This window comes from Athene cunicularia, assembly GCF_003259725.1.
Source record: "Athene cunicularia isolate RWA chromosome 1 unlocalized genomic scaffold, athCun1 chr1_part1, whole genome shotgun sequence".
Taxonomy (NCBI): domain Eukaryota; kingdom Metazoa; phylum Chordata; class Aves; order Strigiformes; family Strigidae; genus Athene; species Athene cunicularia.
In genome coordinates this window covers 118,922,183-118,938,634 of record NW_020799091.1, presented here as the reverse complement: position 1 = coordinate 118,938,634, position 16,452 = coordinate 118,922,183, and the positions used below count along the sequence as shown (strand labels likewise).

At 38.9% G+C, this 16,452-nt stretch overlaps 1 protein-coding gene across 2 annotated transcripts in view; it reads left to right on the top strand.

Annotated features, from left to right (window-relative positions):
* The first annotated feature begins 33 nt into the window (after positions 1-33).
* The window catches only part of NXPE3 (neurexophilin and PC-esterase domain family member 3), a 21,861-nt gene continuing 5,442 nt past the window's right edge, over positions 34-16,452 (top strand). Inside the window, exons 1-5 of one of the 2 annotated variants that reach the window (XM_026850699.1) lie at positions 34-245; positions 1,707-1,795; positions 2,199-2,411; positions 10,503-11,263; positions 13,274-13,347. In XM_026850699.1, coding sequence (XP_026706500.1) covers positions 2,319-2,411; positions 10,503-11,263; positions 13,274-13,347 — 928 coding nt within the window. In that variant the 5' untranslated portion in view covers positions 34-245; positions 1,707-1,795; positions 2,199-2,318. The remainder of the gene's footprint in view (positions 246-1,706; positions 1,796-2,198; positions 2,412-10,502; positions 11,264-13,273; positions 13,348-16,452) is intronic. The other variant, XM_026850692.1, reaches the window with a different exon arrangement.

The following is a 16,452-nucleotide window of genomic DNA, read 5'->3' as shown; positions in this document are numbered from 1 at the left end:
TTTTTTTTTTTTTTTTTTTTTTAAATCCCTGAATTATTGTAGAAACAAAATTAATTTTATGGGCAAAGAGCCTTAACTGCCATGTTGTTTTGTGTCACTGCAAGCAAACCACCAATATATGAGATTTTATTTAAAAAATATTTCTCTGTGTATGCATATATAAATGGTCGCTTTTTTCTGTATTGTTTCCAAGGTTATTTTTGGCCTCTTGCATGGATGGCTTCAGAGAATGCTCCAAGAATAGGGTAAGAATCTAAGGCTTTTTGGTGTATTTATGTGCTTCCATTATGCAGAAAATGGACCACATCAATTATTCAGGGATGATAAAGCTGGAAATATGTTAAGGCCTTCAGTAAAAAGAAAACTCCCAACTTGTACATTTGAATGTTTTGAACATGTGACGGTTACAGAAATACAGAAAATTTTGAACAAAAACTTCTGAACGGAAATACGTAGCCTCTGTGGCCTTTTCAGGTGTATGAAATTACTATTAATTTTCAGTATCTCATGTTTTTCAGTGAGTTGAAGAGAGTTCTCAGCAACAAAATTGGAAATTCCCTTTTCCACTTATGTATTTGTATGTATATATATGGTTAATTGGTTGATATATATGGTATATTTGTTTATATATGCCCTTAAATTAGCCTTTTAATGTATTTAGGTATATTAATTATCAGTTATCATTTAAAACACAAGTTGGTATTTTACACAAATTTAATACTAGCACAGAACTGTTCCAACAAAACTGCATTTTTTTGTTGTCTTTTTTCAGTTTGATACTTTTATGTGTATGGATGTCTTGTTGTTTCAATGCTTGTTCATCAGTCAGAAATACAATCTCTGTAATTCTCACCAAAGCATTTGAAGTTATAATCCCTATAATCCTTGTAAAGCAATTTCATGTGCAGTTGGTCTATTTTTAGACTGTTTTGGTTCTACTGGTAATGTATTTCAGTTTTCTAGTCTATGCTTACTTAATGAATGATTTAATTAGTTAATTTGAGATTTAAGGTATTGTTATGTTTAATTTCAATTTGCACAGCATTCTTCATATAGTCTTAATAAGCAGTATACAGAGTTTATCTAAATATTTGATTATGTTGTACTTGGTGGATGGTTGTATGAACAACACTGCGTTGGGAATATTAGGTTTGATGAGACTAGTGTCTTTTGACTGTTTCTCCTTGCCATCTGTTGTCTTTCCAAGTTTAGATCTTCTCCTTCTGCAAGAACGGTACCTGTTTTGCTTGCAAAATGACTGCCTCAAAATTGTCCCTCTAAAAAGGAGGAAGATGGGGGTCAAACTGAACAAGCATTAAGGTGTTAGAACTGTTTATCAGTGGTTAAGTCTGTGATTTTATAACGGATCAGCTATCTAGCCACATCAAAGAAACAATATATTTCATAAATTTAAAGTTAAAAAACATGACCATTATTATATTTTATTTTTAAAAAAAAATCACAGACAACAAAACCAAACCCCAACACCTTGCATTCTTCCCAGAAGTTTACTTTTTTTACCATTAGAGCTGCATAAGAGTACATGATGTAAAAGGAATGGTAAAAAAACCCCAAAACAACAGGGAGCATGTAATCTAATGTTATAGAAGATTTCTGAAGTTCAATTTTAGTGCATTTCAACTCTGTTAGATATGTCCTGTTTAACTGATAGATGTTACAGCTATTTTTTTCCCTCTCCCCAGCAGAAAACTGGAAAAAGTACCTTTTACCTTGCTTATCCAGACTTGCTTCAGACCTTAGTCTTTAATACCAATTTATTGAAATGTCTAATCAGGTAAATAGGGAGATGTCTAAAACGACAAGTTTCTGCTGGAAGTCTTGGGCTCACGATAGCTGGATGGTGATAGTGTGGCCTAAAATATGAATAGGCTGGTTGTCGTTTGTTTTGGATTGTTAGCTGCCAGCAAGACTTCTTGCCTTTTTTTTTTTTTTTTTTTTTATCAAATACAGGTGAGACTGGCTTTATGATAAGTGCTTGCCTTGACATACCCAAGAGAATTTAGTAACATAATAGGTAATAATGTTCAGATTAATGCCAAAAAGTGTCTGAACAATTCTATTATACCAGCTGTTGCTGTGCAAAGTTCCACCATTTATATGCTTTCAGTGTTGAACTTGACTTTACTTGCAATAATATTTTGGGGACTTAATATAATTTTTTGTAAATGCATTTGCAGGAATGAAGTGGAAGTCAACTGAATTCTCTTGTGCACTACTGAGACGAGATGACATTCGTGTTTGTGGTGAATGGAAGTCATGGCAGCATCTAACATGGGAGGGAAAGACATGAATGGACAATGTGGCGTGACTCGTTCAGATTGCAGATCTTCTGCCTGCTTATGGCAGTACTGGCTATTGTGGTGCTGGTCCATAACTTTTTTCAGTTAGAGGTAAGTAGATCATGTTCCTCCTCCAACAGTGCTGGAGCAACATTATTCCTCTTTGAGTGTAAGGTTAGAATCGTGACTGAGAGCATTTAGCTACAACTTGGAATCACAGAAAATTCAGAGTGGAAGGGATGTCTGGAAGTATTTTAATCCACCACTGTCTTTAAAGGGCTAACTTCAAAGTCACCTTGGATTGCACAGGGTATTGTTGAGTTGAGTTTTGACAGTCTTCAAGAATGGTCAGATTTCACAACCTGACTGGGCAGCCTGCTGCAGTGCTACACCCCTCTCATAGGGAAGAATGTTTCTCTGTGCAGGTGGAAGTTGCCTCTTCTCCTTTTATTGTGTGCTTCTGACTCCAGTTCCTCTGTAACTCTCCTTTAGGTAGTGAAAGACTGCAGTTATGAATCATAGAATAAATCACAGAATGGTTTGGGTTGGAAGGGACCTTAAAGACCATCCAGTTCCACCCCCCTGCCATGGGCAGGGACACCTTCCACTAGCCCAGGTTGCTCAAAGCCCCGTCCAGCCTGGCCTGGAACACTGCCAGGGAGGGGGCAGCCACAGCTGCTCTGGGCAACCTGTGCCACTGTCTCATCACCCTCACAGGAAAGAATTTCTTCCTTATCTCTAAACCTACCCCCTGTCAGTTTAAAACTGTTACACTTCATCCTATCCCTACACCCCCTGATAAGAGTCCCTCCCCATCTTTCCTGTACTCCCCTTTAAGTACTGGAAGGCTGCTACAAGGTCTCCCCGGATCCTTCTCTTCTCCAGGCTGAACACCCCCAACTCTCTCAGCCTGTCCTCACAGGGGAGGTGCTCTAGCCCCCTGAGCATCTTCGTGTCCTACTCTGGACACACCTGAGCAGGTCCATGTGTTTCTGATGTTGATGGCCCCAGAGGTGGACACAGCACTGCAGATGGGGTCTCACAAGAGCAGAGTGTAGAGGGGGAGAATCGCCTCCCTCGACCTGCTGGCCACACTTCTGATGCAGCCCACGACACGGTTGGCTTTCTGGTCTGTGAGCACACACTGCTGGCTCATGGTCAGTTTTCCATCCACCACTACCCCCAAGGCCTTCTCCGCAGGGCTGCTCTCAATCCACTAATTGTCCAGCCTGTATTTATGCTTGGGATTGCCCTGACCCATGTGCAGGACCTCCTCTCAGGCCGATCCAGGTCCTTCTGGATGGCACATCCCTTCCCTCTCCTCTGTCTTCTTGAAAAAAAAAAAAAAAAAAAAAAAAGATCTGGTTCCCTTAGTGTCTCCTTTCTGTTATGTACTCCAGTCCCCTAATAATCTCAGGGGTTCTTAGCTGGTCTCTCAAGTTTGTGTGTGGTTTTTGGACACCCCGTATCAGAGTCAATGTTCTAGGTGTGGCTTCATCAAGGTCAAGTTGAAGAGAATTATCACTTTGCTCATACTCTTGTTGTGATCTTGTTAATTCATTGCCACAATGAATTGCTGTTGATGTGATCAGTTTGCTTTCCACCAGAATTCCTACATCTTTTTCTGCAGAGCTGTTAGCTAGTTAGTTGGTCCCCAGCCTGTACTAATGCAATTTCATTTTGCCATTTCCCATTTCCCTCTGCTATATATGACTTGCATATTTATTCATTTTACTTACTGCTTTAGTGCAGAGATATTTTTTAAGTGCGTTAGTAACCTCAGACTAAAGTCAAGACGGATAAAATCACTGAGGAACTGTTCCAGGGAGCCTTGGAGGCTGATCCTGCTTATTGGCTGCCTGCCTGGCCAGACTGCCCAGCGTGGCATTTGGTGGGTGAGCATAATAATGCTTGGTCTAATACCTCCTTAAATTATAGCTATCTTTTATGCATGTTAGCCATTCAATTGCTTTATGCTTTTTAAGTTGTGTGTAGCCTGCTTGCAGAGTTGTTTTTCCTTCTGGCTAGTCATGCCCAAATGAAATGATCCAAAGAAGGGGCTGTAAAATCGCCTCTCACCCCAAGAAAGGCAGAGTTGAATTGGAAGAGGTTCAGATAAGGGTAAGGAAGATGTCTGAGAGGCCTAAAATCACAAGTGACACAGAATCAATAGCTAAAGAATGACTTTGTTACCTATTTCAATTCTAGTGGAGACATTAAATAAAAACTTCAGATGCTGAATTCGAAGGAAGCAGGGATGGTTTTTCACTGATTGCAGCAAAGCTGCAGAAATTCTTGCAGTAAGACTGTGTAGCTGCCAAAAGCATATATTCAAAAAGTCTGGATCAATTCATAGAAGAAAAATCCATTAGGGGGTACTAAATCTTCAAGATGTCAACTGTAGCATTTAAGAAGTCTCTTAGCCATGAAGTGCTAGAAACTGGATTAAGCCTTCAGGAGGAAGTATCACAACATATTTGGCCTGTAATTTTTTTTTCCCACATACCTACTGTTGGAAACTACTGGAAATCAAATACTGTGTTTGATGGACTTTGGATGCGAGTTATCATGGCCACATGGTGTAACATATTTTTTTTTTTTTTTTTTTTTTTTTTTGGCCTAGGATGTTTCATGACGAACACTCTTGATAGTTTGACTCTTAGACTATTTTCTTTCTTTTTAAAAAATTAAATTTCTTAGAGAAAAGGTCTCTAGCAGAGCTTTGAGAGTGAAATGAAAAATGCAGTATGGGTGTTCACTCTGTGCTTTTGCTTGCCACTATTCATAATAAGTATCCGTGTTCCTTTGTTGACCTTTACATATCTAATATAGCAAACTCAGTTAAGTATTGTGTTGCTGGTAAATCTTTATGCTGTAATATTAAATTCTAACCCCTCTGTTGTCTTGACTTTTCTGAATGGACCTGCTCTGGTGTTTGTCTCTGGTTTTGGCATAGCTTTCCAGGCAGTCTAGTATAGGTATCTATGCTGATTCTTTTTAGTCAGAGATCAAAGCCAGAAAAAGTCTTAGAAAGCTGTCACAGAATATCTGTCACCAAATCTGTTCAGGCTCTGGAAGGAGGGCTTATTGTTGGTTACTGTTGAAAATGTGTTTGTAGATGCATCAGATGTGCTTCTTATCTTCAAACCATCAAATTTAGCTGGCTAAAGCTAAGGAGCCAAGGCAATTATCAGCTAGCCTCCCTGATTTTTCTCTTCAGGATTTTATGTTTTCATGTTGGAATATTCCCTCTTGAAGTCTTAAGCTACTAATGATGCCCTCTCAACAATTCTACCTGTGTTCGAATGTTACTTTTCTTAACCTTGTGCTTAAAAAAAAAAAGGTAAAAAAAAAAAATAAAATCAAGCAGTCCACATCTGATAGCCTACTTATTGTTTAATTCATATGGGATAACTCCTTCCTTGAGGTCCACAGCTGACCAGTGCATTATAGTATCAGAAAAAATGTTTGGGTTTTGGTTTTTTGTGGTGTTTTGTTTGTTGTTTTTTGTTTTTTTTCAAACACAGCCAGACAGATAAAATGCTCGTCCACCAGTTGTAACTCTTAGCTTGGCCTAGTACACTCAGAACAATTGCTGTAACCCCACATAAACCTCCAGGGCGAAGTATCAGGTTGTTGCGGAGGAGCAGCATCATGCCTTTAGGATAAAGGAGATTTTTTTTTTATATTTGTACCAATTGCCTTCAGAGCAACAGAACCACTTCAGGGTTGGTTGTGAGCATTCTTTTATTTAAAAGCACTTAGAAAAAAGAGTGCATGAGGAGAGGGGAAGTTTCTTGCAAAGATGAAGGAATGGTGTGTGGAATCAAACAGCTGAAACCGAACAAAAGAACTATGTAAGAAAGTTTTTTATTCTTGCTGCTAAATTGTAGGTGCCTACAAAAGATAACTGTATCATCTTCTTTGGATTATTGCTGAAACATTTGTCTGTCAGGTGATGGCTTTTTAGGATTGGCTTTGACATTTAGAGTAACTTAGCACCCAGTCAGTGCTGTGAGACAGTAAAGACAGTGAACTGATCTCATGCCTGTCTTAGACAGCAAATAGGGATAAAGTACTTGGAGTGTAAAATTACTGAAAATAAGATGACTGACCTTTCAGTAATTGGTATTTGTTCAGTTTCAGATATTGTCTGCTGCATAAATGAAGACCTTTATTGGGCAGACTGGAACTTTCTCCCCCTCTGCTATGCCTGTCACCTGGGAGTCTCCTTTGATGTTTCCTACTCTAATGTTAGTGACATATGCAGGGTTACAGCAATTGTTCTGAATGTACTAGGCCAAGCTAAGGCTTACAGCTGGTGGAAGATAACTGGGCTTTGAGGTGGAATTACACCTTTTCAGCAGCAATTGAAATACTCAACATTTCTTTAATGGCCACCAACATTACTGCGTTTAACTGAGGACAGATGTTCATTGGAGGTCTAACCAAGTACCCTGTGACCCTTCTAGAATATCTTTGAGAGCATGATTGCCTGGGTGGGGCTGTATGTTGTATCTTATTTTTGATTAGTTAGCAGTGAGAATGCTAAAAGCTGAGTAGTTGAACTGAAATTTTCATTAGTTCTCCTGAAAATGCAGCTTAATCTTTCCATTTTTATGACATCTCTCATGCAGCAGGAACAGCTTGTGTATTTGTTTTGGTCTTAATTGACATGTAATCTGTTATGTCCTGCCTGTTACTTGGCAGACATCCATTAAATTACTTTGTGGTCACATCTGGGTTCTTGTTAACTTCAGAATGCAGCAAATAAAAAAAAAAACGAAATAAACCACCCCATTCAAACAAACCTCATACACAACAAACAAATGGACAAAACCCCTTGGGAATTGCACTCAAAATCAAGACACCTTGAATGCAGTATATATGGAAATAAGCAAAGCAGGGCCAGTGTTATTCAATGTGTAGACTGGATTAAAAACTAAAAGAATCTGTGTCATAAAGGAAGAGGACTCTTGAGAAATGCTCTTTATATGCCCTACTTAAATAAATTTTATTTTGTTTTGACTATAACTAGAGTAGAGATGCTACAGTTCTGCATGGGCTCAGTGTGACTTAACACACAGGAGCAAGAGAGATTTGGAAGTGCCAGTGAAAGGGGGGGAAGGAAATGGAGTGGGGACAGACTAAGCTATTAATCTGCTTTAGTGCAAGCCCTGTGTATCCATAGAGGTAAGAACTTGAGCACTTGTTTGGAGATGTGCCTGGGAAGCACTTAAGCAAGGAAGATGATTTGGAAAGCTTGTCTATTCCAGTCCAGCATCTTCGGTATATTAATTGACTCTGAAGCTTTCCCTGCTGTAACTAGGAAAGGGAATCTGGAATATTTTCTCCTGTGAATAGGATATATGGTGTAATTTACTTTCACACATAAGTTTGTAGGTTTGCAATAACACATGGTCCTGTTTGGGCTTGGAAGAGGGCTGAGAAGATGAACAAAGATATTAGAGAAAGAATGGTCCTTCAGAATATTGAAGAAGCTCTGGTTTTACCTTCATAGAGATTCCCCCATCCCCTTGAAGACTGACTGAGGAAATATTTGTGGTATGATCTATTCTGCTTAATGGGTCATAACCTAGAGTTGCTGAAGTGACAGTGCTTGTCTGGGACCTCTGATGCCTCCAAGTGAAGAGCTTTGGCCTCGTGCTTTGCTAAAAAAACTGCGTAAGTGGACTGCTTTAGAGACATCAAATTACGTTCTCTGCTCTGTTCTTTGAATGTATGAGTTTGTTGGCTTGGTGTTCTCTGCATCCTTTTCCACTGAAAGACATAGGTATGCCCTTGGAAAGACTTTAGAAAGGCTAGCTAGGCTATAAACGACATCTACTACATATCTGGCAGAAGGACTGGGTCAAAAACCCTGAAGAAATTTATAGAAGGTTAAAAAATAGTGATAGGTCTGTTTTAAGGCCTTCTTAGATAGCTATCTCTCTTCATTTGAAAGGATTTTTTTTTCCATGTCCCCTGCACCCCAAAGTACCAGTCATTGAAGAACCAACTGAAACACAGAAACGTGAGAGCTTACACTGAACGCAAGAATTAACCAAACACCTATTCTCCCTCTCCACTCCTCCTTAGGGAAATGCTTAATTTTTTTTTTGCAGACTGAGACATGGTTACCAGCTTGTTGGCTGCATCAAAATACATAGCTAAGTTTTAATATTTCCATGCAGTATTTTTTGTTTGTGTATATGCATGAGCAAGTGAAAAGAAGAAATTTTGAAGGTATCCAAGAATAGAAACTTGGCTTAATTCAGGAGTGCATGTAGGCAAAATTTGAAGTAGAACTGTGCCCAAGATTAATTCTCAGCTTTGCCTGAAATTTACTGTATTAATAAAAGTAATGTGCAGTGATACATTTGCATTTTTGTCTGCAGTGATGGAAAATAGAAACCATTACAAATTACCTCAGATGGCCTGCAGGAGAAATTTATTAAATCCTATGTGGGAATGTAAAACAGAAGCAAAAGCTTCTGTTGTGATAATAACATTTTGTATATCTGTGGATACCTGTCAATTTACATTTTATAGTTAAACTGTAACAATTTACAAGTTTAGGTTTATAGTTAACATGGATATCAAACAGAGAAGATTCTGTGTATCCATCCTACATCCTAAGCTGATCAAAACCAACTTCTCATGTAACAGGCTTCAAAAGCCTGTGTGTTTCCATTGCTTGTTAGGTTTACCTTTCTTCTAAAAAAGTATATTGAATCTCTGTGGACTTCAAATATACTGGCAAATTCAAATAAAATGTAACAAGGGGGAACTACTTAATATGCACATATACTCTAGGTGGTATTTCAATGGACCGAGAGGTTTATAACAATAACTAAGGCTTTAATGAAAGTGCTGGGAATTTTAGTACATTACTAAGCAGTTTATTATGGCAGAAAAAAAGGGAAAACACTAGGATATTGGTAAGTACAATGATATTTTTAAAAATTTCAGATCGTGTGGTTTTAATTTTTTACCAAAATTTCTTTCAAATCTAAGCTAGCATATTCTCTGATGCCGTGTGAATGGTACACCGTAAAATTTTAATCTTTGCTTGAAAAACAATTTTGCTTCTCTATGGAATACAAGTATGGAAAACTTCTACTATATATACACCTAATAATTAAGTACTCCTTAACTGCTGATTTTGTGCATATTTGAGGTGTAAGTTTGAGTTTGCTGATTAGAAATCTCACAGGTAGCTCTGGAGTCTTAGACTGTGCTATTTTTTTAAAATTACCCCAATGTCAACCTTCACAATTGTGTGATGTCATGAAGAAGATGGTATCTCTGCAGTAATTTACATAAAAATACCAGTCTGGACACTGATCATAAGTCACAGTAAAAGCTCCCTCTCTTAGTCTAGCATTATATTTAACTATTCTAATTTTTAAACTCCTGTGCAGATTAGGGGATACTTTGCATGTGTTTCATTTGGCACTAGAAGAAGCTGTATATAGATTTTAAAATCTTAAAAATAAATATTTTTTTTTTCCTGTTTAGTCCTGGCTTGTCCTAGACTATTTTACTTGCCCACCAGTTCATGAATTCATTGCCCCTGAAGAATTCCTTTCTTTTCTTCCATTTCTTTTAATCTGTGCATTACAGGGAAACCCACATTTCAGATAACTAGTTGAGAAGCAATGTGAGTGTGACCAGATAAATGACTGCAGCTGCTACAAGCAGCAGGCTTCTCTAGAAGGCATGTGTAGGGGGTGCCATCAGCTTCATCTGCAGTGTAATGTCTCAAAGAAACCCAATTTCCTTGAGTTATATTGGGCAGCTATTAGACCTCATTGTGCTTGAAAACTAAAATGTTGCTACAGTAAGAAAATTAAACAGGAGTTACAATTTACTCCTTAATCAATCAACCTTTTGTAATTATTTTTCACATTGCTGGTATTTACAGAATAAGCTCATAGCCAATAACAGAATATATTTGGCCTGATTATATAAAAGCCTCTTTGGCAGAGCAGGGTAACCACAGGTTGTCCACCTGTTTCTTTAGAAACCCCACAGTCAAAGTAATAGGTTTGTATCTTCTAGTAAAGTTGCTTAATCTGGTCAGCTTCAAAGCTCTGTAAAGCAAAGCCCAGTTCTTGGGATCATTTTCTGATAAAGCATTCATAATTCATTGTGTTTCATTTAATAGCACAATTTCACGTAATCTTTTTTTCTCCCCAGCACCTGGATGGTGACACAGTTTCAGGATTGAATTGGATAACAGAAAACAATGTCCAGCATTCTCTATCACAGACAACCAAAACTACCAGGAAGCCTTACTGTGGTTATAAGCAGCAGACTTTGTCCAAAAGAGAACAAGCAGAACAGGAATCGTTGCTTGCTGCAATACAGTGGCCAAAACCCCCTGATGGCAAAATTGCCTTTGTACGGAGCACTGATCCTGCACATAGTGACTTCGTGATTGTGAAACCCAGTGGGTTCTTCAAGGTGGGTGATCAGTTAGAGGTACTTGTTCATATGAAGGATTTCCATGGCAAACCCAAGCAGTATGGTGGAGACTATCTACAAGCACGAATTCACTCTCCTCTGCTGAAAGCTGGAGCAACAGGAAGGATTGTAGATTGCCATAATGGCCTTTACAAAGTCTTCTTTACCTTGCTTTGGCCAGGAGAGGTCAAAGTTTCTGTGTCACTTGTCCATCCGAGTGAAGCAATCCAAGTCCTCCTGCGTTTACGAGAAGAAAAGCCAGACAGGGTCTATTTCAAAAGCTCATTCAAGTCTGGGAGGTATTCGGAAACTACGGAATGCAATGTTTGCTTGCCTGGAGATCTCCCGGTCTGTAACTTCACAGATCTCTACACAGGCGAGCCATGGTTCTGTTATAAGCCTCGAAAACTGTCCTGTGCCAGCCGGATCAGCCATGCCAAAGGCGGATATCAAAAAGGTCTTCTGACACAAGAGGAAAGCCTCTTCTTCCAAAGGTAGGTATGTTGTTGAATTTATATATGCTCAGTCAAGTAATTATTTTTTTAAAAGACAAACTTTAGGTTATTGGTGAAATATAACAGATTGCCTTAGAAGAGGTGTGCATCTGCAGGAGCAGGGTTTGATGTGATTTGTTGAATATTTTCTTCCCCTCCATTCAGCCATGCAAGAACAATAGTAATTTTAAACTAAAGAAACTGAGAGTGTGGTTCTCTCTCTGTGCTTTGAATGCAACACTGGTGCACCTCCTGAATTTCCGAAGAGCATGGTGTCTAAGTCTGGTGGTGGTCTGCGGGACTGTTTCCTTATTTTTTCTTCCACAGCTACATTTGCAATACTGGTAACAATGCTTTGAGAGGTATTTTTGGACATGTCTGAGCTACCTAAAAAAAGGTTCATGTTTTAGGCTTATTTCTACAGAAAATACCAATTACTTTTATCCTCAGAGAAAGTCGTCTTACATGTAATTCAATGTGTTCCTTGTTGCTCAGTATGACTTTTAAATCTAAGGAATAATTTTAAGTCAGTCATGAAGAAAACAGCTGGTAGAAAAAATTGCTGAGCAATACCTGTGCGAGTGGAAATGATCTGTGCGTGTTATGTGGTGTGTCAAACTAAATTAGTTTCAGAGTCATCTTTTTCTTCTGCGTTCAGCATTTAGAAAAAAATACATCTATTAGTGCATGGGTAGATGTGATAGAAGTGTGTCTGTATACACCCTCAGCTGAAATTAGACAAAGTTAGCTACTGTCAGAATTGTAGTTGTAGGCTACTGCCTTGCTCTCCAAAACAGGTGTTGAAGGAAAGTGTTTCAGCAGTATGTCCACTTGAGGCTTAAATTGGGAAAGATTTTAGAGCAGCAGCTCCAGGTAGTTTAATTAGGAAAGTATGTGTGCATGATTGTAACTGAAGGCCTGAGATCAAAAGTAAGTATCAGTGGAATTGGTTTTTGGCTATTCCTTATCAAGTTTGTAAGTGGGTCTTTTGACTCTCTGTGCCTCAGGCAGTTCACCTCTAAAATATGGCTGATATTGTTTGGCGATATTTCCAAATGGGAGTGGGAAATTGGTTTTGCTTCTTTTGGTCTTTGTTTGTTTTGTTCAGCTCTGAGATCCTTGACTGAAATGGCTTATAGAAATTCCAAATAATTTATTTCTTAAATGGAGGAAAACATTAGACAGGGATTCTCTACAAAACAGCAACAAAAGACAGAACAAGAGCTTAGCATTAAGTCTTTGCACCTGTTGCAGCTGCACAGTAGTGATATGTGTCCAACACAGACTGATCAGAATTCACTGACGTCCACAAACAAGTACTTCTGAGGTCTCTAGGTGTTTAGAGGCATGAGCTTTGTTTCTGTATTCATCAAATTGCTCTTTTGCTGGAGATCTCTGAAGTTGGTTGGCCATTGGCTGGTACTACCATCTGCCCCAGAGGCAGGACACAGCACCGCTAGCCTGGTCCAGAGCTAGAACTGCAGGTGGTGCTGGACTGCTGCGAGTTCCGCTGTGTGCTGCGGAGCAGGCTGGGGGGTTACGGGGGCTGAAAGCGCTGTCTGCCTCACCGCAGGTATGTACTGTGGTGAGCACCTGTGGAAAGCTGGTAGAGCTGGGGGGCTGGGCTGCAGCATACCCTTGCAGTGGTTTGTCTCCTGGCAGCGGTACACATACCACAAGCTGTGAAGTTCCCGTCTTTGTGGTAGATTCCCCAAAGCTTCTTGGAGACCTCTAATAGCTTGATAGCTTTATCTAGGTTTATGGCAGTAAAAATGTGTGCAAGATTTTTGTCCCAGTGCTATTAAATTTTGAATTCTGATTCAGAATAGTGATAGTGGTCTCAAGGAAATTAATGCAGAATGAATTCAGCTATAGGAAGTAAACTTAAACAATTATTAATGTGAGTCCTATGCACTTATTTGAATTGGATTAAGAAAAAATGAGATTAATATTACCTTCAAATTCCACAGTAAACTTTACAAATAGTATTGTTGTTATTTTTTGTTCAAGTGATGTGAATATCAAAAGGCCGATACTCTCCAGTGGACCTGATTCAGTGATTGTAAAGCCCAAGGCATTTACAGGTAAAGTGAACTTTAAAAGATTCTTGTTTGTAATTCATAATTAAATTTATAAAAAGAACAACAGGCCTGAGGTAATAATTGATTTGTTTGTTTTCGTAGCATGGAAATTAACTTTTAAATTTGTATTGAGAAGATGAAGGCTTTTGGGTGTTAAGTGTAATACAAGGTCAGTACTAATAACAAAATTGTCTAAAATTCCATACATAAATGGGATTTATAGCAAAAAATAATTAAAAAAAGAGGTTTGTTCTCTTGCCCAATGTGTCTGTCTTCTAGCATATACTCAGAGATGTAAAATGCCTTACAGTAACTGCTTACCAAACTCTCAAGTTAATCTTAGCAAAACCAACTGTGTGGTGTTTCTTAATTTCTTCCTTTGTTAATATATTTGTCTAACAGATTTTGACAACTTTCATTTAAGTATTGCTGTCATTTGTTGTTACTAGACGATGTCAAAACCTACAGTTGTGGACCAGAACCTAACTGTTCTGAAAACAGAACAGTCAGTCCATACTAAGTTAAACTTAGAGCTCATTCATACCCATATGCACACTCTTTATGCCTTTAAAAATCCCGGATAAAATGTGATATACAGAGGATTAATTATTAATTGAAAGCTCTTCAGATTTTATTTTTTTTTTATGAGGTTGTGGGAGACTTTGAAGGTAGAGTTCCTGACCTGAGCAATAAAGTCTTGACAGAAAACAGCCTACAGCATTTCTTGCTTTTGTTTTTGCTCTTCACTAAAAAAAAATAGACTGCTGCTATTAGGCCAGCAGTGCTTTCTCCCTTTGCTCTCCAGATCCTTTAGATGACTTTTTTTTTTCTTTTGTTATATATTTCCTTGCAGAAACTGCTGCAAATTTGAAATTTTATTATATCGCTCTTCTTTCAGGAGTTACAGAAGATCAAAGCCTGCCTGCATTTCCTGAGGATTAATGCTGGGTTAGAAAGGGTTGATAGGAGTAGCAGAGTATTCCTCAGGGAAATTCCTTCTAAGAACAATCTTAATAAACTTAATACATTGATATAATGATTGTGGATGTATGAATTTGTTAGAATTGATAGCACACTCTTGTTGTTCTGCTCTTTTTTTTGTTCCTACCTTTCTGTTTGGGTTAAATGTAGATCAAATATATTTTAAAAACTTTTATTTTTCTGAAATGCAAAATTTTATTTCTATTATTGGTTGATAACTATTCAGATTGGAGCTTTTACTTGCTGCTATAAAATCCAACAGTCCTAGAATCATAAAATGGTTTGGGTTGGAAGGGACCTTAGAGACAATCCAGTTCCACCCCCCTGCCATGGGCAGGGACACCTTGCACTAGCCCAGGTTGCCCAAAGCCCCGTCCAGCCTGGCCTGGAACACTGCCAGGGAGGGGGCAGCCACAGCTGCTCTGGGCAACCTGTGCCAGTGTCTCACCACCCTCACAGGAAAGAATTTCTTCCTTATATCTAATCTGAATTTACCCTCTTTCAGTTTAAAGCCATTATCCCTTGTCCTATCACTATGTGCCCTTGTATAAAATCTCTGTCCAGCTTTCCTGTAGCCTCTTTTAAGTACTGGGAGGCTGCTCTAAGGTCTTCTGGGTGCCTTTTCCCCTGTGGGCTGAACACCCCCAACTCTCTCAGCCTGTCCTCACAGGGGAGGTCTCCAGCCCCCTGAGCATCTTTGTGGCCTCCTCTGGACACACTCAGGCAGGTCCATGTCCTTCTTTACATTGCGAGCCCTGGAGGTGTCTTTTTTAATTCTGCAGCAAAATTGGTGTGATACTGTACACAGATTTGAAATGTTGGTGTTAGGTTTAGTGTGAGGCACCAAGAAGTTGTTCTAGTAGCATATATATGCATGTATACATATATATGTGTAGTCTAAGAATCAATTTAAAAGGTAAAAAATGGAAATGTTTTTACATCAAAACTTAAGAAAGAAACTGAAGTTGTGAATGCACATTATGAATTAGTCTTTAATTACATGACCTTATGAAGGGATTTTTCCTTTTCTTTGTAGGATTCCTATTTTATATGTATTGGATGAGATAATATTACTAGTTGGTTTTTTTTTTTTTTCTCTTTGATTCTTCCTGTTGCCTGATTTAAAGAATCATCCACAGATAAAAATTTCCAATGCCTTTTTTTGTGGTACTCATGTTTACAGTTTTTGTGTTATACAAACATAATAGTAAGAGTCCCTGTTAGGTCTAAGGAAGTTAACATTTACTAATGCAATGCATGGAGAATATTGCGTAGAAACATAAGACTGAAAATGCCTATTAGGGATGATGGGTGTTTAAAGATGCTTACCATCAGATTTTTTTGAGTCAGCTACACCTGTGCTATAACGAAGCATCTACCAGGGGGATGCTTCTGGGTCCTGGGGTTTGACTGCCTGTACTTCTAAGTAGTTAGAGTGGTCCCTGGCGTGATTTTGGCCATGGCAATGTGTGATTTCCCAAACAGCTGCAAGCAGGACAGGCCGGGGACTGTTCTTAAGAGATAGTCTCCAGGCCAAGGTGGGTAAAAGTGTTTAAACAGCTGTATGTGGTTGCTGCACATGCTGGTGTTTGTGCCAGGGAACAGCTCTGTGCTTGTTCTGTTTAGGCATTTGAATACATGTGGGAAAGGAGGAACCTGTGACGACCTCATGGAAGTGCGACGTACTAGTATCTCACCGGATGCTAAGGGAAACACAGCAGTGTGTGACTGACGTAATCATGAGATTGCAGCTTCTCTTCCTGTAATCTCTGGCCCTTGCTTGCAACACACCGTCCAACTTCTGCAAGTTCAGCAGGCGTCGTATGGAACAGAGCTTCCTGGGGGAGTGTTGCTGCTCCTCAGGGGCCGCCTGTGCCAGGCAGTATAAAGGCAAGGGCGGCAGAAAGAAACTGTGAAATCCATGTTATTAGAGACTCTCATAATTCATGCGTTCAAAGGGCACATACAAGATTTTCGGTTATAGCTTTAATTCTGGCATTTCCTAGTTCTGAAGTCCCTATGATTCAGACTTCACTCATCTGACGTGTGTGGTTGGAGCAGGAGTGCCGGGGTGTGTGTTATTCCACGGACAGATTTTTTTTTTTTTTTTTTTTTTTTTTTTTTTTT